At 44.7% G+C, this 24,869-nt stretch overlaps 1 protein-coding gene across 3 annotated transcripts; it reads right to left on the reverse strand.

Moving 5' to 3' along the window:
* Positions 1-13,321: 13,321 nt before the first annotated feature.
* Positions 13,322-24,859, reverse strand: si:ch211-218d20.15 (uncharacterized). 3 transcript variants are annotated; one of them, XM_055870283.1, is made up of 9 exons: positions 24,842-24,859; positions 24,401-24,505; positions 24,025-24,143; positions 23,768-23,828; positions 23,569-23,636; positions 16,721-16,823; positions 14,624-14,742; positions 14,294-14,439; positions 13,322-14,080 (listed from the first exon to the last, which is right to left on the reverse strand). In XM_055870283.1, exons 2-9 carry the CDS (start codon positions 24,462-24,464, stop codon positions 13,978-13,980), a joined length of 783 nt encoding a protein of 260 aa, XP_055726258.1. In that variant the 5' UTR covers positions 24,465-24,505; positions 24,842-24,859; the 3' UTR covers positions 13,322-13,977. The 3 variants fall into 3 exon arrangements, with proteins under 3 accessions (XP_055726258.1, XP_055726259.1, XP_055726257.1); XM_055870284.1 differs by lacking the exon at positions 24,842-24,859 and having other exon boundaries at positions 23,569-23,630; positions 24,401-24,665; XM_055870282.1 differs by lacking the exon at positions 24,842-24,859 and having other exon boundaries at positions 24,401-24,662.
* Positions 24,860-24,869: the final 10 nt, after the last annotated feature.

The following is a 24,869-nucleotide window of genomic DNA, read 5'->3' on the forward strand; positions in this document are numbered from 1 at the left end:
TCGTAATGTTTTGTCTAGTGATCGATAAACTCACAAACGCTTGGATTGCTTTCGCTGTAAAGCATATTTTCAAAATCTGACACGATAGGTGGATTAACAACAAGCTAAGCTGTGTTTTGGTATATTTCACTTGTGATTTCATGAAAATAAATATTTTTAGTAATTATTTTTGAATTTGGCGCTCTGCAATTCAGCGGTTGTTTACGAAAATGATCCCTTTAAAGGGATCCGTGCGCCAAGAGGTTTTAAACGTCTATTATTTTTAAATGAACATGTAATGCGTCAAATGTATGAAATACATTGGCCAATTCAGATGGGAATAAAAACTTTCTGGGATCAACATGCATTATAACTGGGCTGGCATTGTCTATCAGTCCACTGTAGATGGAGTGCTTTGTATATAACAGGTCTGGCACCTGAGACAGGATAGACAGTTTCCGACTCCTTCTCGGGGAGTGGTTCAATTTTGTCTACTCACGAATCGGTTTAGAACTTCATAATTTGGGATATCAATGAAAACTCCATCGGGAGTACAATAAATTGTAGCCCTAAGTTTAGTTAACAAGTCTCTACATGTTCAACATTTCATTGGTTCTATTTAACAGGGCATGGGATTTGTTTCAAAATGTATTACCGGGATGGAGGAAATCTCAAAAGCGTTTGTCATTTTATTGGTTAGGGGTAAGTCAAGTCCCGTACCTTTACCAAAAGTGGATATACGCCAATCTATAACTTTATTTCCCAGACCCTTTAGACCAATTTGAATTCAAAGAGGTCCAGTGACTAACATTTTCTCCCCCCAAAGGTCCAAACCATTTTTTTATTTATTTATTTATTTTACCGTTATTTTACCAGGTAAGTTGACTGAGAACAGGTTCTCATTTGCAGCAACGACCTGGGGAATAGTTACAGGGGAGAGGAGGGGGATGAATGAGCCAATTGTAAATTTAAATGTCAAACATGCACTATGATTTGGGGGCATATGTAGTTCTTGTATATGTATAGCTAATAAACAAAGTACTACATTTCAATAACATTTCAACAATATTTATTGTACATTTTCAATGCAGACACATTAAATGAGTTAAAAATAAATATGCAGCCTAATCATAAATAAAAGTAGGCCTATCACAAATGTTCTCATTTCAAGCAAAACAAGACTGCATCTTCACACAAAAAATAACAAAAGGCGTTTGGAAATTGCTCCCAAGGATGAACCAGATTTGTGGAGGTCTACAATTTTTTTGTCTGAGGTCTTGGCTGATTTCTTTTGATTTTCCCATGATGTCAAGCAAAGAGGCACTGGGTTTGAAGGTAGGCCTTGAAATACATCCACAGGTACACCTCCGATTGACTCAAATTATGTCAATAAGCCTATCAGAAGCTTCTAAAGCCATGGGTTTCTCTTTATATTTAGTATTTTCTACATTGTAGAATAATAATGAAGACATCAAAACTATGAAATAACACATATGGAAACATGTAGTAACCAAAAAAGTGTTAAACAAATCAAAATATATGTAATATTTGAGAATCTTCAAAGTAGCACCCTATGCCTTGATGGCAGCTTTGCACACTCTTGGCATTCTCTCAACTAGCTTCATGAGGAATGCTTTTCCAACAGTCTTGAAGGAGTTCCCACATATGCTGAGCACTTGTTGGCTACTTTTCCTTCACTCCGCGGTCCAACTCATCCCAAACCATCTCAATTGGGTTGAGGTCAGGTGACTGTGGAGGCCAAGTCATCTGATGCAGCACTCCATTGCTCTACTTCTTGGTCAAATAGCCCTTACACAGCCTGGAGGTGTGTTGGGTCATTGTCCTGTTGAAAAACAAATGATAGTCCCACTAAACCCAAACCAGATGGGATGGCGTATCACTGCAGAATGCTATGGTAGCCATGCTGGTTAAGTTTACCTTGAATTCTAAGTAAATCACAGTGTCACAAGCAAAGCACCCCCACACCATCACACCTCCTCCTCCATGCTTCACGGCGGGAACCACACATGAGATCATTCGTTCACCTACTCTGCGTCTCACAAACACATGGAGGTTAGAACCAAAAAGCTCAAATTCAGATTCATCAGACCAAAGGACAGAATTCCACCCGTCTAATATCCATTGCTCGTGTTTCTTGGCCAAAGCAAGTTTCTTCTAATTATTGGTGTCCTTTAGTAGTGGTTTCTTTGCAGCAATTCGACCATGAAGGCAGGATTCACATAGTCTCCTCTGAACAGTTGATGTTGGGATGTGTTACTTGAACTCTGTGAAGTATTTACAGCGGCTTGCGAAAGAATACAACCTGGAATTAAAATAGCTTTCTTGGGGAGGTTGTATCATTTGATTTACACAACATGCCTTCCACTTTGCCTACCACTTTGAAGAACAAACAAGAAATAAGACAAAAAAACAAAACTATTCACCCCCCAAAGTCAAAATTTGTAGAGCCACCTTTTTGCAGCATTTACAACTGCAAGTCTTTTGGGGTATGTCTCTGTAAGCTTGGTACATCTAGCCACTGGGATTTCTGCCCATTCTTCAAGGCAAAACTGCTCCAGCTCCTTCAAGTTGGATGGGTACTGCTGGTGTACAGCAATCTTTAAGTCATACCACAGATTCTCAATTGGATTGAGGTCTGGGCTTTGACTAGGCAATTCCAAGACATTTAAATGTTTCCCTTTACACCACTCAAGTGTTGCTTTAGCAGTATGCTTAGGGTCATTGTCCTGCTGGAAGTTGAACCTCCGTCCCAGTCTCAAATCTCTGGAAGACTGAAACAGGTTTCCCTCCAGATTTCCCTGTATTTAGCGCCATCCATCCTTCCTTCAAATCTGACCAATTTTCCAGTCCCTGCCGATGAAAAACATCCCCACAGCATGATGCTGCCACCACCATGCTTCACTGTGGGGATGGTATTCTCGGGGTGGTGAGAGGTGTTGCGTTTGCACCAGACAGCGTTTTTCCTTGATAGCCAAAAAGCTCAATTTTACTCTCATCTGACCAGAGTACCTTCTTCCATATGTTTGGGGAGTCTACCACATGCCTTTTGGCGAACACCAAACGTGTTTGCTTATTTTTTCTTTATGCAATGGCTTTTTTTCTGGTCATTCTTCTGTAAAGCCCAGCTCTGTGGAATGTACGGCTTAAAGTGGTCCCATGGACGGGTACTCCAATCTCCGCTGTGGAGCTTTGCAGCTCATTCAGGGTTATCTTTGTCGCCTCTTTGGTTAATGCCCTCCTTGCCAAGTCCGTGAGTTTGGTGGGTGGCCCTATCTTGGCAGGTTTGTTGTGGTGCCATATTCTTTCAATTTTTTTAATAATGGATTAATGGTTAATGGTTCTCCATGGAATTTTCAAAGTTTCTGATATTTTTTTATAACCCAACCCTGATCTGTACTGCTCCACTGTACTTCTTTGTCCCTGACCTGTTTGGGGAGCTCCTTTGTCTTCATGGTGCCACTTGCTTGGTGATGCCCCTTGCTTAGTGGTGTTGCAGACTCTGGGGCCTTTCAGAATAGGTGTATATATACTGAGATCATGTGACAGATCATTGCACACACATTGCACACTGATTAATAACATTTGCCCTTGGCTGTAGCATAGCATATTCGACGGATTAGTTATGTTTTACATCATATTCGCTAAATCCTTAATACACACAGTAGGAACTTCAAAGGGAACATTTTACTTCACGTGTGCTTTATTCTCTTTGTGTGAGAACAATTTGCATACACTGAGTCAGACAACTTGTGATGTCTAATTTCTGATGGCCTTTTCCTTTTAGCATGTGAACAGTATGGGTGCTCGGCGCCACTGTTCTGGCCTTTTGGTCGTCCAGTCGTGAGACGCCGTTTTGTACCAGCCTTGTTGGAACGACGGGCAACAGCTGTAGGCTATCAGGGAATCATAGGGCTGGTCGTCTGGCAGCTCTTCGGAGTGCTGCTGTGCTGTTAGCCGCTGGGCTGATGTGAGACTTCCCAAAGCAATGGATGGCTGACACAAGCCTTGATGGATTGCCTTTAATTGCATTAAATTGCCTCACTAAAGTTGTCATCAATACTCAGCCCTTTGATGTCATCCAGCATTCCAGCAACCAGGTCAATTGGTGATAATTCAGAGGATATGTCTGTAAACATATTTGTTGTGCAATGTAAAAGTATAGTAATTCATCCCATTATTAGGTGACAGACAACTAAAATTACAGAAAATGTGTCATGACAAAATAATGTCAGTGCTGAATGCGAACTGCTTAGAAGTACAATTCACTTATGTTGATAATTGGATATGGAGAAGGGCGAGCCGGTCAAGGATCGATTCAGACAAGGTGATAAATTGTATGACAAGCGACAGTTTAATTATGAGTAAAGATATCTGGTACAAGCGTATACGGTCTCGTTCCTTCGGCTCATAGAGAACCTCCAGAAAAAGCCCAGATAACAGAATGCATAGACATTTTATACAACACAGAAAGTAGGTTGAGTCTGGAAGTTCTGGTCCTTTGGTTGGTTCTGGACAGGTTGTTGTCTTCTCAGATTGGTCCTGATGAGCTGGGCGTCATCCTTCTGAGTCTTATAGCAAAAGTTCTTTGTTATCAAATGTTCAGCTAAGCAGGAGATTTTGTGTGTGCGCCGTCAGCCCTCTGTCCTTGGGTATGTGTGTGTGTCTTATCTCGTGAAATGCAGACCCAAGCACTCTTGATCAAGGCCTTTCCTGCCTTATCAGTGTTTATGAAAGGTCTGTGCCAGCCATCTGTCTTTGGGTGTGTGTGTGGTTCTCTGTAACTGTTTATACGTTTGTGAGAAACCCTGCTTAAAAATAAGTTAGTTATAACAATGTAATAGCAATATGCTTGTGTTATTTTAAATGGTATTTATTACACTTACCCTCATCATTGTCACTGGGCACAGGTTGTTGGTGAGGAGCACACTCTGTTTGTTCCTCCAAGCAGGTGGCCATGTCTGCAAGTGAACATGGAAACTACTAAGATACGACTACTAACGTACAATGAAGGTTGTATATTTGGATTGTTCAACTGCACTCAATATGAATGACAATACCGTATACCATTATTTGAAAACAACAATGGAAAACGATGACCCAAACAGAATACAAATGCCAGTCTAAATACTTTTACTGTATTCATTCATGAAGTGTAGATGTACTGAACATTGATGTTTAAGCTTCATACCTTTTACTGGTGAGCTTGGATCCCCAAGTTGTTGATTGGAATGAGCTGTAGCTAATAGTTAGAATCATGCTGGTAAATAACATGACAATCTATTTTAGTCGTTGTATTATGTCCGTGAAACAGTGTAAGTACTTGTTGAGTACAGGCATGTTACCTGTGTCTGACTTACCTCTTGGCTGACCTTTGTCCCTCAGGGGTTGCAGGAACTCCAGGGAAATGTTAGCCATAACAGGTATTCAGAGTACATACAATGAACACTGATGCATGTATTTACGTACATTAACAGTACATTCATTTCATGTTGGGTTTTATAATGTTTTGTTTGCACTGTATTACCTCCTGATGTTATTTTAAAGAGCTCAGCCCGCATCTCTGGTGTTGTGGCAAGGAAGTTGCTGAAGAAGCATCCAAAATTCTGCACCACTGCAGCCTGGTGCTTCCAGGTGTTGCTGCATTTGAGGTTGTACTCTGCCTCTCTAGTGCTGACACCATGGAAGGCCCCGTCGCCATCTTGGAGGATGGTCCAAATGATTAGCCAAGCAAGGGAAGTTTGCAACGTAAGCCCATTAGCCCTCGTTGCGAGTGTACAATTATGTTCACTCCGGGTCTGAAGCTCCCCATAATTCAATTCGTGACGATTGTACATCCGCTAAGAAAAGACTGCGAAAAATTAAAAACAACATCAATGGAGAAGTCAACATACAAGTGTAAGTAAAAACGAATGCAAATAAGTTAGACATTTTGCTACTACGTAAAAAGTAAATATGTTTTTGTTTGGTTATCTTTTGGAAATGTTTCCTTCTTCAGAAGTTCCAGCTAGGCAGGCTAACATTAGTTAGCTAATTAATTTGCTAGCTATCATACAGTAGGTGTATATTAATAATTATATATTTAATATAAGTAGACATACACTCATAATTGAATGTAACGCATATAAAGCACCCAAAAGGCACCGGTGGCTGAAAAAACAATAATCGCGGGATGAACGAGTGACGAATTTCCAGCCAAGTGTGGTCCATTTAAAAATGATTTATTCCTCCCTCGCCCCTTGCCCTGCAAGTGTATACTCGTCAGACGTCATCAGAAGTGTCCACTTCATTTGAGGGCTGAGGGGATAGGGTGGACCTCAGAATAGTCTCTCAAGCAACAGGCTGTGAGGCAACAGCTGTCGCAAGCCCTGTGGCGAGCCAACAGCTGTCGCGAGCCCTGTGACGAGCAAACAAATGCTAGCCAATGGAAGCATAGTAGAACGCCCCTCCTAATAACAGGGCGTGGTTTTGGCTTAACTGCATTGGGGAAAAGAAAGACACAGAAGTACCTAAGAGTTCAGGGAGGAGCAGGAGGAAAGCAGTCCCGTCGTGGACGGAGGAGTGTGGGGCAATGGTGAGGAGTAGGAACAACGCATTTACAGTACTAAAAAGGACACATAACTTCCAACATCTGATTCAGTATAAGCAGGCCCAGGCCCTGGTGAGGAGAACTATCCGTCAGGCAAAGAGGTCATGTTGGTGTCGGTTCTGTGACACCATTGGAAGGGCAACACCAGTGGGAGAAGTGTGGGGCATGATTAACAGAATGAGTGGGGTCAGAAGGAAGTGGGATTATCCAGTGTTAATGAGAGAGATGATGGCCAAAGCATTTGTTCAAGTGCATAGCTCTGTACATTTGTCAGAGGGGCAGAGGGAGAGAGAGAGAACAAGAGAGGAGCATCCTGGATTGCTGGATAGGAGGGAGGATGTAAATGATGCATTGAATGCACCATTTACCATGGCAGAGGTGAAAAGGGCAATAGGTAAGGCTGGGTTAACTTCACCTGGGAAAGATGAGGTGTGATATGTTATGTTGGCCCATCTTAGTGATGAGGCACTGGATAAGGTATTGGTGTTGTACAACAGAGTGTGGGAGGGGAAACTACCAGGCAGCTGGAAGGAGACAGTAGTGGTACCAATCCGGAAGCGAGGAAAGGACCCAACAAGGAATCGGCCAATGGCCTTAACATCACATGTATGTAAAATTATGGAGTGTATGATAACGGAGAGGCTAACTTACTTCCTGGAGAGCAGGGGGTTAGTATCTCCACATCAGAGCGGATTCAGGAAGGGTAGGGGTACAATGGACCCAGTGCTCTGCTTAGAAGCAGAGAACAGGAAGGCTCAGGTGAACAAGGAGACTGTTGAAGCTGCATTTTTTGATGTGGAGAAGGCGTATGATATGATGTGGAAGAAGGGGTTGTTCATCAAGCTTGATATTATGGGGGTAGGAGGAAGAACGTACAACTGGATAAAGGATTTCCTGTTTGGAAGGTCTATCCAGGTGAGGAAGTCTCTTTCAGGTAGCTACATGGTGGATAATGGTACACCACAGGGGAGCGTGATTAGTCCTCTGTTGTCCTCAATCATGATTAATTATGTTTACTCTCAGGTACAGCCGGATATTGGGAGGTCATTATTTGCATATGATGGGGCCTTATGGAAGAGAGGAAGAAATGTGCCACATATAGTCAGGAAGGTACAGGAAGCAATTGATGAGGTAGAGCGGTGGGCATTAATGTGGAGATTCAGGTTCTCTGTGGAGAAAACTCAGTGTTCTTTACCAGGAGGAAGGTGGGAGATGAGGTATGCTTGAGGTTATATGGGAGAAACTTGGAGAGGGTGGGGGTCTTCATGTTCCTTGGGGTAGAAGGAAGTGAGTGGGTGGAGGAAGATAAGCCAGAAAGAGTAGTTATTTGCTCTGATTCATGTGCAGTCCTTTATATCATTTGGCAGACAAGACCTGCTTTATGAGGTACTACAAACCCATGGCAGGAGTAAACAAATGGGTATACAGATAATATTTACAATGGTCCCAGCTCATGTGGGAGTGGAGGGGAACGAGGCAGTTGATATATTGGCTAAACAAGCACTAAGTAGTGGGGATGTTGATGTGCTAGTTTCAATGACCAAGGCAGAGGCAAAAAGCATGATATGGATAGTGATGGTGGAGAAATGGCAGGAGCAGTGGAATAGAGATACTAAGGGCAGGCATTTATTTCAAGCACAGAGGAAAGTTGGGGAGGGGAGAACGGCAGGAAGGGACAGAAGACAGGAGGCTATATTTACAAGATTAAGGGTGGGACACAGCCAGTTGAATAAGACTTTACATGTGATAGGAAAGCATCCAACAGGAAAATGTGAGTAAGCCAAGAAAACAGAGACCGTGGAGCAGGTATTTTTACAGTGTGGTCATTATTGGAGGGAAAGAGAGAGGATGAGATCTGGTATGAGGGAGAAGGGGATACAGGAAATTAGTTTAAAGAGTATAATGAGTAGAACGTCATTTGATATAGTCCCAAATATTTTGTTAGCTTTTTTTAAGCAACGGGGCTGGCAGGTAGGATTAGGTTTCTCGCTGTCTCTGGCCTACACTCCAGTACAGTAGGTGGCGGTAATGCACCACAATGTTGGATGCCACCCTCCAATAAACCCAGTGTTGACAACTTAGCGACTTTGTCGCTATATTTAGCGAGTATTCAGACCCATTTAGCGACACATTTTAAAGTGACTAGTGACAAATCTAGCAACTTTTTCTGGTGTTATTGGAGACTTTTGGAAACTGACGTGAAAGCACGTATCGTTCTTACTCTTCTCAACGAGCAGCGGGTGCTGCCGTGGGCCCCACCCCCGTCCCAAAGCACTCAGTCCTGTAAGAAATTGTAATAGATACTGGAAACTTGTTATAACAACTTCTCAACACAAGCTATACTTTGCACAACATGCACCCACCCCCCGCTTTTCTCTCAGACACATTCTGCTCTCATCAGATAACAACCACAGACACACACACCCACATCTAGAACAGGCCCCTGCAACAACAACACGCACACACATTCTTTTCAAGGTCGGGACTCGAAGACAAAGAACAATGTTAAGAGCCAATGGAACGTCGACACCAGGCCCGAACAGGACTACCCACGACCCAGATCGACCAATCCGACGAACAGACTCCCAGAATATACCTACGTCATTTACTGTATAAAATGATCTGCACACCATGTTTCGGGGCTCCTTTCCGATAGTTCCCTAAGAACTGGACGAACGAGTCCGTGCAGCACGCTTTGCCAGATATCTTTACCTTTGAATAAACTGCCTTTACTATACCTTATCCACCTCGTCCAACGTCTCAACTTGGTCTCACTTCTCAAATAACGAATCATCAACAGTCCTCGGGCAGCAGTCCCTCCCAGCTGCAGTCAGAGCAGGAGATGTTCACCACTCCGCGTCCAGACTGCAAATGAATTGCGCATGCGGGAAGCCGCCGCTGGCTGATCCCGCCCTGGATTACATTTTAAAAAACTAACCTGAATTAGGGCAAGACTATTTACCATAATTTTCTCACATGGCCATTGCCAGTTTTTTCTATTGTCTGTTTTTAAGCCATTTAGATTGTTAATGTAAAATGTATACAAAAAAATATACACTGCTCAAAAAAATAAAGGGAACACTTAAACAACACAATGTAACTCCAAGTCAATCACACTTCTGTGAAATCAAACTGTCCACTTAGGAAGCAACACTGATTGACAATAAATTTCACATGCTGTTGTGCAAATGGAATAGACAACAGGTGGAAATTATAGGCAATTAGCAAGACACCCCCAATAAAGGAGTGGTTCTGCAGGTGGTGACCACAGACCACTTCTCAGTTCCTATGCTTCCTGGCTGATGTTTTGGTCACTTTTGAATGCTGGCGGTGCTTTCACTCTAGTGGTAGCATGAGACGGAGTCTACAACCCACACAAGTGGCTCAGGTAGTGCAGCTCATCCAGGATGGCACATCAATGCGAGCTGTGGCAAGAAGGTTTGCTGTGTCTGTCAGCGTAGTGTCCAGAGCATGGAGGCGCTACCAGGAGACAGGCCAGTATATCAGGAGACGTGGAGGAGGCCAACAACCCAGCAGCAGGACCGCTACCTCCGCCTTTGTGCAAGGAGGATCAGGAGGAGCACTGCCAGAGCCCTGCAAAATGACCTCCAGCAGGCAACAAATGTGCATGTGTCTGCTCAAACGGTCAGAAACAGACTCCATGAGGGTGGTATGAGGGCCCGACGTCCACAGGTGGGGGTTGTGCTTACAGCCCAACACCGTGCAGGACATTTGGCATTTGCCAGAGAACACCAAGATTGCAAATTCGCCACTGGTGCCCTGTGCTCTTCACAGATGAAAGCAGGTTCACACTGAGCACGTGACAGACGTGACAGAGTCTGGAGACGCCGTGGAGAATGTTCTGCTGCCTGCAACATCCTCCAGCATGACCGGTTTGGCGGTGGGTCAGTCATGGTGTGGGGTGGAATTTCTTTGGGGGGCCGCACAGCCTTCCATGTGCTCGCCAGAGGTAGCCTGACTGCCATTAGGTACCGAGATGAGATCCTCAGACCCCTTGTGAGACCATATGCTGGTGCGGTTGGCACTGGGTTCCTCTTAATGCAAGACAATGCTAGACCTCATGTGGCTGGAGTGTGTCAGCAGTTCCTGCAAGAGGAAGGCATTGATGCTATGGACTGGCCCGCCCGTTCCCCAGACCTGAATCCAATTGAGCACATCTGGGACATCATGTCTCGCTCCATCCACCAAAGCCACGTTGCACCACAGACTGTCCAGGAGTTGGCGGATGCTTTAGTCAAGGTCTGGGAGGAGATCCCTCAGGAGACCATCCGCCACCTCATTAGGAGTATGCCCAGGCGTTGTAGGGAGGTCATACAGGCATGTGGAGGTCACACACACTACTGAGCCTCATTTTGACTTGTTTTAAGGACATTACATCAAAGTTGGATCAGCATGTAGTGTGGTTTTCCACTTTAATTTTGAGTGTGACTCCAAATCCAGACCTCCATGGGTTGATAAATTTGATTTCCATTGATAATTTTTGTGTGATTTTGTTGTCAGCACATTCAACTATGTAAAGAAAAAAGAATTGAATACGAATATTTCATTCATTCAGATGTGTTATTTTAGTGTTCCCTTTATTTTTTTGAGCAGTGTATATATATGTTATGGTTATGTCACGTTCTGACCATAGTTCTTGTGTGTTTTACTTGTTTTAGTGTTTGGTCAGGACGTGAGCTGGGTGGGCATTCAATGTTGTGTGTCTAGTTTGTCTGTTTCTATGTTTGGCCTAATATGGTTCTCAATCAGAGGCAGGTGTTTTGTGTTGTCTCTGATTGGGAATCATATTTAGGTGGCTTGTTTTGTGTTGGGGTTTGTGGGTGGTTGTTTCCTGTCTTTGTGTTCGTTTCACCAGAGAGGACTGTTTCGGTTTGCCACGTTTGTTATTTTGTATAGTTTGTAAGTGTTCGCGTTATCGTCTTAATTAAATCATGTTGAGCACAAACTACGCTGCGTCTTGGTCCGAACCCTGCTACACCTTCTCTTCAGACGAGGAAGGCTGCCGTTACAGAACCACCCACCAAACTCGGACCAAGCAGCGTAGTAACGGGCAGCAGCGACAACAGCAGCAGCGGCACATTACACAGGACTCCTGGACATGGGAGGAAATTCTGGAGGGTAAGGGACACTGGGCTAAGATTGGAGAATATCGCTGCTCTCGTGAAAAGCTGGAGGCAGCTAAAGCCGAGGGGCGGTGGTATGAGGAGGCAGCACGGAAGCGTGGCTGGAAGCCCGAGAAGAAACCCCAAAAATGTATGGGGGGGGGCTAAGTTGACCTGCACCAACTTCCCGGGCTTACCATGGAGAGCGAGAGTACGGGCAGACACCGTGTTATGCGGAAGAGCGCATCTGAGCTGCCTGCCTGTCCCGAGCCGTCAGAGCCACCCGCCTGTCCCGAGCCATTAGAGCCGTCCGTCAGTCAGGAGCCGATAGAGCCGCCCGCCAGTCAGGAGCAGATAGAGCCGCCTGCCAGTCAGGAGCAGATAGAGCCGCCTGCCAGTCAGGAGCCGATAGTGCCGCCCGCCAGTCAGGAGCCGATAGAGCCGCCAGCCAGTCAGGAGCCGATAGAGCCGCCAGCCAGTCAGGAGCTGATAGAGCCACCCGCCAGTCAGGAGCTGATAGAGCCGCCCGCCAGTCAGGAGCCCGCACCTCAGGAGGGGGGTACTGTCACGTTCTGACCATAGTTCTTGTGTGTTTTACTTATTTTAGTGTTTGGTCAGGACGTGAGCTGGGTGGGCATTCTATGTTGTGTGTCTAGTTTGTCTGTTTCTATGTTTGGCCTAATATGGTTCTCAATCAGAGGCAGGTGTTTTGTGTTGTCTCTGATTGGGAATCATATTTAGGTGGCTTGTTTTGTGTTGGGGTTTATGGGTGGTTGTTTCCTGTCTTTGTGTTCGTTTCACCAGAGAGGACTGTTTCGGTTTGCCACGTTTGATATTTTGTATAGTTTGTAAGTGTTCGCGTTATCGTCTTAATTAAATCATGTTGAGCACAAACTACGCTGCGTCTTGGTCCGATACCTGCTACAACTCCTCTTCAGACGAAGAGGAGGAAGGAGGAGAAATATTTGTTATATTTCACCTTTATTTAACCAGGTAGGCTAGTTGAGAACAAGTTCTCATTTGCAACTGCGACCTGGCCAAGATAAAGCATAACAATTCGACAAATACAACAACACAGAGTTACACGTGGAATAAACAAAACATAGTCAATAATACAGTAGAAGAAAAAGTAGGTAAGTAACCGAGTCTCTCTTTTGGGTCACTTTTGCCGCTCCCAATCACTAAAAGACTTTGAAGTCATAAATTGGAGGAGGGTTGGAATTGTGACATAAAAAAAACAAGAAACGACAGCAGAAAGTTCATTTGTAGTTCTAAACATATTTAGGATGTTTTTTTACTCACTTTTTGTCTCTCCCACGATGTTATTCCTCTCTCCTACAGCGTCCATCACAATTACATGCACATGGCCAAATATGAAAATTAGGTGATGACGTCATTTAGCGACTTTTAAGGACAGCCAACAGCTACTTTCCTTACTGAGGAGTTGGCAACACTGCGTGACAGTGCAGGCTAGCTGAGTAACACAAGTTGATAGCCAAACAGCAGGCTGCCATTAGCAACGAAAATATCCTTAACTTATTTTCTGCGATTTTAAAATAATCGGTTCAATGACATACATCTGGTGTATTAGAAGCAAGTATTGGTACAATGGTTTTCTTTCAAATGTGTATTTATTTAGACGAAGATTGACCATAAGGATTTCCATTTTTCCATTCACTATCCTGTTTTCCGCTAACAATGCATGCTCTACCGCGATCGGCCTTGAACTTCTGTGGCTTCAATGAGAAGGTGCGGGGGGGAAGTCGTTCTTCTCTTTGATCTAACTTTATTAAACGAGCACCATTTGCACGATTAGCCTGTTCTCTTTCAAATCTATGACTCGTGGTCAATCTCTGTTATTGAAATTCAGAAGATTTTCAGTCTATAGGCTTATCTCAATTTAATTTATTGGCCAATGTAAACATTAATTTGTTCAAATGCAATTTCATACAGTAACATTATTTAGCACCTCTTTTTAGACATTTGGCCTAACACATTCATTAACATTCATCCACTTAACCAATGAGAGCTCAGGACCCTATTCAATAAAATGACAGTGACATGTCAAAACATCATTCTTGAATCACTGGTTGGGTCTGTCGGTCATTAATTTAAAAAAAATTAACAAATGTTGACCCTCAGCTCCACGGGTTGGTAATATGTAACTCCACGGGTTGGTAATATGTAACTTCACGGGTTGGTAATATGTAACTCCACAGGTTGGTAATATGTAACACAATGTTAGGTGTTGTGAGGTCAGGTGAGATGTCATAGCTGGGACACAAAGGTCATGGCTGGACTCAGGTCTTCAGTGAGTTCCTCTGGTAGCGAGGAGACTGTTGACGTTATACTAAGAGTCAGCTCCAATATCCTGCAGGGACACACATTCCAAAAGAGTAGACTATGATTGTAACTGTAAAGTTTTCACATTAAACCAATGAATAATAACTGGGTTTGGAGTTAGGTTGGGTTCGGTTGGGATTAGGTTAGCCTAATAGTGAAACATGGGGCATTTACTGCACTGCAAGGAAAGTGTGATAATTGAATGCAGTCCATAAATTAAAGCAGTAGCTCCTGCTCTCACCAGCTGATGTAGTGTGCTGGGAGCTGAGGCTCCTGTCTGGAGCCCTCCTCTGTCAGCAAAGATGTCTTCATCTGTCTGAAGTTGGCCTCAATCTCTTTCTTCAGGACCGACAGTGGCTGGATACCTCGGAATGAGCTGAGCACTTGCTACAACACATGAAGGTAAGATAAAGTGTGTAAATCACTGTGAAACCGTGAATGTGCAATGGGGGAAATGATTATTGTACTGTCGAGTTTGACCTATGAATATAATAAACATAGAGAGCAGACTGATCGGCTACCAATAGAATAGAATATACAGAATAGAAATGAGTAGACCATATTCACTTACATATATAACTGACAGCTGGTGGGCGATGTATTTGTGGCTCCCGAGATGTTTTACATCCTCCTCTAGCTGCTGACTAAGTACTAGTAGCTGATTGAGCCTCCCGATGTGTGAGAAGTATTCTGCAACAGAGACACAATCTTAGGTATAAGCGGTTATAAAGTTGAAATGTCTGTTTATAAACTGCTTATAACCATTGCATACTACACTGAACAAAAACATACAATTTAAAAGATTTTACTGAGTTATAAACTCAGCAAAAAAAGAAACATCCTCTCATTGTCAACTGCATTTATTTTCAGCAAACTTAACATGTGTAAATATTTTTATGACCATAACAAGATTCAACAACTGAGACATAAACTGAACAAGTTCCACAGACTTGGAATATTGTGTCCCTGAACAAAGGAAGGGTCAAAATCAAAAGTAACAGTCAGTATCTGGTGTGGCCACCAGCTGCATTAAGTACTGCAGTGCATCTCCTCCTCGTGGACTGCACCAGATTTGCCAGTTTTTCCTGTGAGATGTTACCCTACTCTTCCACCAAGGCACCTGCAAGTCCCAGGACATTTCTGTGGGGAATGGCCCTAGCCCTCACCCTCTGATCCAACAGGTCCCAGACGTGCTCAATGGGATCGAGATCCAGGCTCTTCGCTGGCCATGGTTCATATAAGGAAATCAGTCAATTGAAATAAATGCATTCGGCCCAAATCTATGGATTTCACATGACTGGGAATACAGATATACACCTGTTGGTCACAGATACCTTTTAAAACAAAAAGTAGGGGCGTGGATCAGAAAACCAGTCAGTACCTGGTGTGACCACCATTTGCCTCATGCAGCGCGACATCTCGTGACATGTAGCGTGACATCTCCTTTGCATAGAGTTGATCAGGCTGTTGATTGTGGCCGGTGGAATGTTGTCCCGCTCTTCTTCAATGCCTGTGTGAAGTTGCGGGAAAATGAACAGAGCATCCCAAACATGCTCAATGGATGACATGTCTGTTGAGTATGCAGGCAATGGAAGAACTGGGGCATTTTGAATGAGTGGCACAACAAAGGGCCTCAGGATCTCGTCACGGTATCTCTGTGCATTCAAATTTCCATCAATAAATTGCAATTGTGTTCGTTGCTTATGCCTGCCCATACCATAACCCCACCATGTGGCACTCTGTTCACAACGCTGACATCAGCAAACCGTTCACCCACTCGCCATCTGCCCGGTACAGTTGTAACCAGGATTAATCCGTGAAGAGCACACTTCTTCAGAGTGCCAGGGGCCATCAAAGGTGAGCATTTGCCCACTGAAGTCGTTTACGACGCCAAACTGTAGTCAGGTCAAGACCCTAATGAGGACATCTAGCACGCATATGAGCTTCCCTGAGACGGTTTCTGACAGTTTGTGCAAAACTTCTTCAGTTGTGCAAACCCAAAGTTTCATCAGCTGTCCGGGAGGTGAAGAAGCCGGATGTGGAGGTCCTGGGATGGCGATTACACGTGGTCTGCGGTTGTGAGGCCGGTTGGACGTACTGCAAAATTCTGTAAAATTATGTTGGAGGCGTCTGATGGACATGCCTGCAATCAGCATGCCAATTGCACACTCCCTCAAAACTTGAGACATTTGTGGCATTTGTGGCAAACCCTAACTCAATATCATCAATAGGGGTGTCTCCACTGGGCTGCTTTAACCCCTGATTTTACCATCCATTGGGGGTTTCTCCGGCATGTCTACTAGGCTGCTTTAACCCCTGATCTTACCATCCATTGGGGGTTTCTCCGGCATGTCTACTAGGCTGCTTTAACCCCTGATCTTACCATCCATTGGGGGTTTCTCCAGCATGTCTACTGGGCTGCTTTAACCCCTGATCTTACCATCCATTGGGGGTTTCTCCGGCATGTCTACTAGGCTGCTTTAACCCCTGATCTTACCATCCATTGGGGGTTTCTCCGGCATGTCTACTAGGCTGCTTTAACCCCTGATCTTACCATCCATTGGGGGTTTCTCCAGCATGTCTACTAGGCTGCTTTAACCCCTGATCTTACCATCCATTGGGGGTTTCTCCAGCATGTCTACTAGGCTGCTTTAACCCCTGATCTTACCATCCATTGGGGGTTTCTCCAGCATGTCTACTGGACTGCCCTGGATGAGGAACACCTCCACGCGAGGGTACATGGTCGACAGACCCACCATGTCAAGATAGTCCTGAAAAAAACACACATCTTTCACAATTCTGACAAATCACATTAATGAAAAAATGTAACATCCCCTTCAAAATACTTGAGAATATATTTGGCATAGGAGCCAAAGCTGGGTGAAACCCTGTTAAATTTGTTGGCGTTCATTATTCAGGTTCTCCACAGATTTGGTGAAAAAACTTAATGTGAAATTATAAGGCTGAGGAGGATATAACCTTGCATGATGTTAAAGGGCAAATGGCCACAGCCTCTAATGCAATGCCATGCCAATTGGCCACATGGTGGCGCTATAACAAGTGATTGAAATTGCTAACTTTGAAAGCTCACGCCCCTCACCCTGTGTGACCTAGAGTGCAAGTCAGCAAATAAGTTACTCTCCTCACAAAAAACACATTTGCCTCAAGGAACCATAAGGTCCGCCATTTTGAATTTTGTGAAAAACACAATGCTACTCTGGCACCGAATGACCAATTGTCATGAAACTTCATATTTAGCATCTATGAACCAAGGTCTCTCAATGCAATATTTTCCAGGCTAATATCTCAAACAACATGGCCACTATGGACCAATAAATATTCAAGTGGGCGTGATTTAAGACATAAATGCATGTAAATCATGCATGGTTATTCATATAACTTGGTGTACATGTTCAAAACACTGTAAAGACTAAACATATGCAAGCGCAGGCAGATCGACCATATTTTGGTACTATAATGGGCACATATTTATCTCTTGATCGGTTTGACCCACAGTCATGAAATTTTGCCCACATGCTCAGCAGTGTCGTAGTGCCATTTCTTTAGGTGCAGGAGAGCATTTATTTTTTTGTTACATCATTATTTCTCAATCAAAGTTTGTACAGACAGACGTAGTCTCCTGAATATTTGTATAGAATGTGCATAAAATGCATCCTATAATTTCAATGTCTGTCTATGCCCACACATATTATCTCAAGAAAATTTTATATTTTTGATACCCTCAAACACCAAGTTAGCAATACCTAATTTCAAAAATAGGCATTCATCACTGACAATCGTGAATGATAATTCTTCACATTTTACCAGTGAAATGTCCAAACTGAGTCTGCATGCCAATCATTTGGTCTTCATGGGAATATGCATTTAGATATTATATTACTGTTTCGTGAGTGAATTAGAGCAGATGGTGTTAAACTATTAGCCTTTGTTGTATTTTGATTCAATCAAAGCATATATCCTGCCGAGTGGCGTGCGCTGTTGAGTTTTGGCCGCATGAGAAAAGCAATGTGAATATTTAGCTTCAGCTCTTATAATCTCACTAGAAATTAGGTGTTTTTAGTGTAATGTTATAGGCCTAACTATGCTATGATATTAGATTTGGTTCTGTTATGTAAAATACTCATTCATCATTATGTGATCTTGCTGGACATAATTGTTCAGCTTCAGAAATTATTTTCCCAAAATATTTTTACCAGCTCCATGTATTATCAAATCAAAACAAGTTATGCTCCGGCAGCACTACATCCCTGATGCACAGGGATGTGAGTCTAGCTAACCTGTATAGTATGGTACTGTTTGGCTGCATGGGGGCGCTGTTGGACAGGAAAAGCCATTCATAGAAGCTTATTGGCTTATAGTGGCCTCCGGCCGCGGCCACCCTAACCTGGTGGTCCCAGCGCGCACGACCCACGTGGAGTTCCAGGTCTCCGGCAGCCTCTGGAACTGCCGATCTGCGGCCAACAAGGCAGAGTTCATCTCAGCCTATGCTTCCCTCCAGTCCCTCGACTTCTTGGCACTGACGGAAACATGGATCACCACAGATAACACTGCTACTCCTACTGCTCTCTCCTCGTCTGCCCACGTGTTCTCGCACACCCCGAGAGCTTCTGGTCAGCGGGGTGGTGGCACCGGGATCCTCATCTCAAGTGGTCATTCTCTCTTTCTCCCCTGACCCATCTGTCTATCGCCTCCTTTGAATTCCATGCTGTCACAGTTATCAGCCCTTTGAAGCTTAACATCCTTATCATTTATCGCCCTCCAGGTTCCCTTGGAGAGTTCATCAATGAGCTTGATGCCTTGATAAGCTCCTTTCCTGAGGACGGCTCACCTCTCACAGTTCTGGGTGACTTTAACCTCCCCACGTCTACCTTTGACTCATTCCTCTCTGCCTCCTTCTTTCCACTCCTCTCCTCTTTTGACCTCACCCTCTCACCTTCCCCCCCTACTCACAAGGCAGGCAATACGCTTGACCTCATCTTTACCAGATGCTGTTCTTCCACTAACCTCATTGCAACTCCCCTCCTAGTCTCCGACCACTACCTTGTATCCTTTTCCCTCTCGCTCTCATCCAACACTTCCCACACTGCCCCTACTCGGATGGTATCGCGCCGTCCCAACCTTCGCTCTCTCTCCCCCGCTACTCTCTCCTCTTCCATCCTATCATCTCTTCCCTCTGCTCAAACCTTCTCCAACCTATCTCCAGATTCTGCCTCCTCAACCCTCCTCTCCTCCCTTTCTGCATCCTTTGACTCTCTATGTCCCCTATCCTCCAGGCCGGCTCGGTCCTCCCCTCCTGCTCCGTGGCTCGACGACTCATTGCGAGCTCACAGAACAGGGCTCCGGGCAGCCGAGCGGAAATGGAGGAAAACTCGCCTCCCTGCGGACCTGGCATCCTTTCACTCCCTCCTCTCTACATTTTCCTCTTCTGTCTCTGCTGCTAAAGCCACTTTCTACCACTCTAAATTCCAAGCATCTGCCTCTAACCCTAGGAAGCTCTTTGCCACCTTCTCCTCCCTCCTGAACCCCCCCCCCCCCTCCCTCTCTGCAGATGATTTCGTCAACCATTTTGAAAAGAAGGTCGACGACATCCGATCCTCGTTTGCTAAGTCAAACGACACCGCTGGTTCTGCTCACACTGCCCTACCCTGTGCTCTGACCTCTTTCTCCCCTCTCTCTCCAGATGAAATCTCGCGTCTTGTGACGGCCGGCCGCCCAACAACCTGCCCGCTTGACCCTATCCCCTCCTCTCTTCTCCAGACCATTTCCGGAGACCTTCTCCCTTACCTCACCTCGCTCATCAACTCATCCTTGACCGCTGGCTACGTCCCTTCCGTCTTCGAGCGAGAGTTGCACCCCTTCTGAAAAAACCTACACTCGATCCCTCCGATGTCAACAACTACAGACCAGTATCCCTTCTTTCTTTTCTATCCAAAACTCTTGAACGTGCCGTCCTTGGCCAGCTTTCCTGCTATCTCTCTCAGAATTACCTTCTTGATCCAAATCAGTCAGGTTTCAAGACTAGTCATTCAACTGAGACTGCTCTTCTCTGTGTCACGGAGGCGCTCCGCACCGCTAAAGCTAACTCTCTCTCCTCTGCTCTCATCCTTCTAGACCTATCGGCTGCCTTTGATACTGTGAACCATCAGATGCTCCTCTCCACCCTCTCCGAGTTGGGCATCTCCGGCGCGGCCCACGCTTGGATTGCGTCCTACCTGACAGGTCGCTCCTACCAGGTGGCGTGGCGAGAATCTGTCTCCTCACCACGTGCTCTCACCACTGGTGTCCCCCAGGGCTCTGTTCTAGGCCCTCTCCTATTCTCGCTATACACCAAGTCACTTGGCTCTGTCATAACCTCACATGGTCTCTCCTATCATTGCTATGCAGACGACACACAATTAATCTTCTCCTTTCCCCCTTCTGATAACCAGGTGGCGAATCGCATCTCTGCATGTCTGGCAGACATATCAGTGTGGATGACGGATCACCACCTCAAGCTGAACCTCGGCAAGACGGAGCTGCTCTTCCTCCCGGGGAAGGACTGCCCGTTCCATGATCTCGCCATCACGGTTGACAACTCCATTGTGTCCTCCTCCCAGAGCGCTAAGAACCTTGGCGTGATCCTGGACAACACCCTGTCGTTCTCAACTAACATCAAGGCGGTGGCCCGTTCCTGTAGGTTCATGCTCTACAACATCCGCAGAGTACGACCCTGCCTCACACAGAAAGCGGCGCAGGTCCTAATCCAGGCACTTGTCATCTCCCGTCTGGATTACTGCAACTCGCTGTTGGCTGGGCTCCCTGCCTGTGCCATTAAACCCCTACAACTCATCCAGAACGCCGCAGCCCGTCTGGTGTTCAACCTTCCCAAGTTCTCTCACGTCACCCCGCTCCTCCGCTCTCTCCACTGGCTTCCAGTTGAAGCTCGCATCCGCTACAAGACCATGGTGCTTGCCTACAGAGCTGTGAGGGGAACGGCACCTCCGTACCTTCAGGCTCTGATCAGGCCCTACACCCAAACAAGGGCACTGCGTTCATCCACCACTGGCCTGCTCGCCTCCCTACCACTGAGGAAGTACAGTTCCGGCTCAGCCCAGTCAAAACTGTTCGCTGCTCTGGCACCCCAATGGTGGAACAAACTCCCTCACGACGCCAGGACAGCGGAGTCAATCACCACCTTCCGGAGACACCTGAAACCCCACCTCTTTAAGGAATACCTAGGATAGGATAAAGTAATCCTTCTGACCCCCTTCTGACCCCCACCCCCCTTCTGACCCCCTTCTGATCCCCCCCCCCCCCCCCCCCCCCCCCCCCCCCCCCCTTAAAAGATTTAGATGCACTATTGTAAAGTGGCTGTTCCACTGGATATCTTAAGGTGAATGCACCAATTTGTAAGTCGCTCTGGATAAGAGCGTCTCCTAAATGACTTAAATGTAAATGTTAAATGTAAAATTAATTGAGCTAGAGGCTTGCCGATCGGTCTAGCGGTTCTGGTGACGTTTAAAGTCAACAACATCAAAAGCATATTGCACGACCTGTTTGATTTTGAGTTCTGATATTTGGCAAGCGTGGTAAGTAGTACAGAAGTAGCTAATCCTAGGGCAATGTGTCCAATTTGTCCAGATGGTTGCACTGTATGGCCATAGCTTGAACCCTGCCCTTCCCCAAAACGTGTGTAAATATTGGACTATAAATTGTGCCTTCCTGTCATATTCTTATGCTAAAATGTTCATTCTACTCTACTGAGACATTTACTTCATGTTTGTATTCTTACATTTAATTATTTCTTATTGTTGTTGCATTGTCGAGAAGGAACCTGCAAGTAAGTATTTCGTTGGACTGTGTATCCCTTACCGACAACTAATAAAACTTGAAACTTGCAGCTATATTTACATTTGAAGTCAGATTTTCACAATTCCTGACATTTAATCCTAGTAAAAATCCCTGTTTTAGGTCAGTTAGGATCACCACTTTATTTTAAGAATGTGAAATGTCAGAATAATAGTAGATAATGATTTATTTCAGCTTTTATTTCTTTCATCACAATCCCAGTGGGTCAGAAGTTGACATACACTCAATTAGTAGTTGGTAGCATTGCCTTTACATTGTTTAACTTTGGTCAAACGTTTTGGGTAGCCTTCCACAAGCTTCCCACAATTCCTCCTGACAGAGCTGGTGTAACTGAGTCAGGTTTGTAGGCCCTCGCACACGCTTTTTCAGTTCTGCCCACAATTTTTCTATGGGATTGAGGTCAGGGCGCTGTGATGGCCACTCCAATACCTTGACTTTGTTGTCCTAAGCCATTTTGCCAAAACTTTGGAAGTATGCTTGGGGTCATTGTCCATTTGGAAGATCCATTTGTGACCAAGCTTTAACTTCCTGACTGATGTCTTGAGATGTTGCTTCAATATATCCACATAATTTTCATTCTTCATGATGCCATCTATTTTGTGAAGTCCACCCGCCCCTCCTGCAGCAAAGCACCCCCACAGCATGAGCCTGCCACCCCCATGCTTCACGGTTGGGATGGTGTTCTTCTGCTTGCAAGCCTCCCCCTTTTTCCTCCAAACATAACGATGGTCATTATGACCAAACAGTTCTATTTTGGTTTCATCAGACCAGAGCACATTTCTCCAAAAAGTACGATCTTTGTCCCCATGTGCAGTTGCAAACCGTAGTCTGGCTTTTTTATGGCGGTTTTGGAGCAGTGGCTTCTTCCTTGCTGAGCGGCCTTTCAGGTTATGTCGATATAGGACACGTTTTACTGTGGATATAGATACTTTTGTACTTTGTACCCGTTTCCTCCAGCATCTTCACAAGGTCCTTTTGCTGTTGTTCTGGGATTGATTTGCACTTTTCGCACCAAAGTACGTTCGTTTCTACGAGACAGAAAGCGTCTACTTCCTGAGCGGTATCACAGCTGCGTGTTCCCATGGTGTTTATACTTGCATACTATTGTTTGTACAGATGAACGTGGTACCTTTAGGCGTTTGGAAATTGCTCCCAAGGATGAACCAGATTTGTGGAGGTCTACAATTGTTTTTCTGAGGTCTTGGCTGATTTATTTAGATTTTCCCATGATGTCAAGCAAAGAGGCACTGAGTTTGAAGGTAGGCCTTGAAATACATCCACAGGTACACCTCCAATTGACTCAAATTGTGTCAACTAGCCTATCAGAAGCTTCTAAAGCCATGACATCATTTTCTGGAATTTTCCAAGCTGTTTAAAGGCACAGTCAACTCAGTGTATGTAAACTTCTGACCCACTGGAATTGTGATACAGTGAATTATAAGTTAAATAATCTGTCTGTAAACAATTGTTGGAAAAATTACTTGTGTCATGCACAAAGTAGATGTCCTAACCGACTTGCCAAAACCATAGTTTGTTAACAAGAAATGTGTGTAGCAGTTGAAAAACAAGTTTTAATGACTCCAACCTAAGTGTATGTAAACTTCCGACTTCAACTGTATATGTTGTTACAGGTTGATGTGGTACTACCTCCAGGTGCGGCATAGGTTTTGGCAGGTGTTCTAAGCATTGGAGCATCTGATCAATAATCTCTGCTCCTGGGTAAATACAAAAGGGACATTAGACACTCAGGGTAGGAATCACAGGTCTGTGGTGCAATAGGCAAGGTGACAAGAGCTGCAGTTAGGGTTAGGCCTACTTCAGATCATCTGTTCTGATTGAGACTCACCTTGCTCCTGGAAAGTGTCCGACTCCTCAGGGCTACAGTCCCGTCTCAGCTGCTCCTGGAACTGTAGAGTGAAAATACATTTCAAAAGAGGACGTGCACAAAGAAATAGAGTAGGTCTACTAAACATAATACAGTTTATTTCCAAATACACAATATCAAAATCTCTCAAGTTATCCATTACAGTACTCTCATACTCAAGTGTATCAGTAAGTTCTGGTGAGGAAGGGTATACTCAGATGGGGTGCAGGAGTTCTCACCTGGTGTACCTGTGCCCTGATGAGAAGGTCCAGTTGTCCACAGAGATACAGCATCTCCAGCCCCACCTGCTCTGGACTCAGGTGGACAGGCATCAGGGGTCTCTTCACATTCAGCTCAACTGACCACAGGGGTTTCAGCACATAAGGTCCCCCCCCCCCCCCCAGAGGGTTGCAACGTTTAGATCAGTACAGATAGCTAGGAATGTAATGTGTAGAATTGAGGAATCCCTATTGTACGCGATAATCTGTGTACAATGCGACAACATAAATAATTTCAAATCAAAGCAGTACGCCATTGTACGGCGTGTGATAACCAGTTTAATCGCACATGCAATAAATTAACTAAATAATGATGGGTCAATGATGCTCGACTTACCTTTGAATTTCTCGTGATAAACGCACGGCTGACAGAGCGCCTCGGAGAAGCTGACTGCTGCCATATCTCGATTAGCGTTATCAACCTATTATCTGACAAACCGACCTTTATCATCCAGAAAAAAATGAAAATAAATAACGTTGGTGTGTGTTAGTGGCCGTGTATCGCTGCGGAAAACATTTGTATTTGCGCTCATTGCCGATCGGAATTATTTGTCTGACACAAGGGGTGCGTTCAAGATCACTGAGGTATTTTTGAACGGTTCAAGATCAATTCATCGTTGAGACCCAATCCATCAAAAACATTCAACAATGTGAAATAACGTACATCATGAGAAATGAAAACTAGCAAAAGCAAGTATGCATTGGAAATACAGCACACACACACACAACTAGAAGAACGCTTGATATAATATACATCAGATCAGTAGATATAGCCTACCATTTTAGATCGAACAGCAGCTTTGAAG

The sequence above is a fragment of the Salvelinus fontinalis genome, chromosome 19 (genome assembly GCF_029448725.1).
Source record: "Salvelinus fontinalis isolate EN_2023a chromosome 19, ASM2944872v1, whole genome shotgun sequence".
In the NCBI taxonomy this organism is placed as follows: domain Eukaryota; kingdom Metazoa; phylum Chordata; class Actinopteri; order Salmoniformes; family Salmonidae; genus Salvelinus; species Salvelinus fontinalis.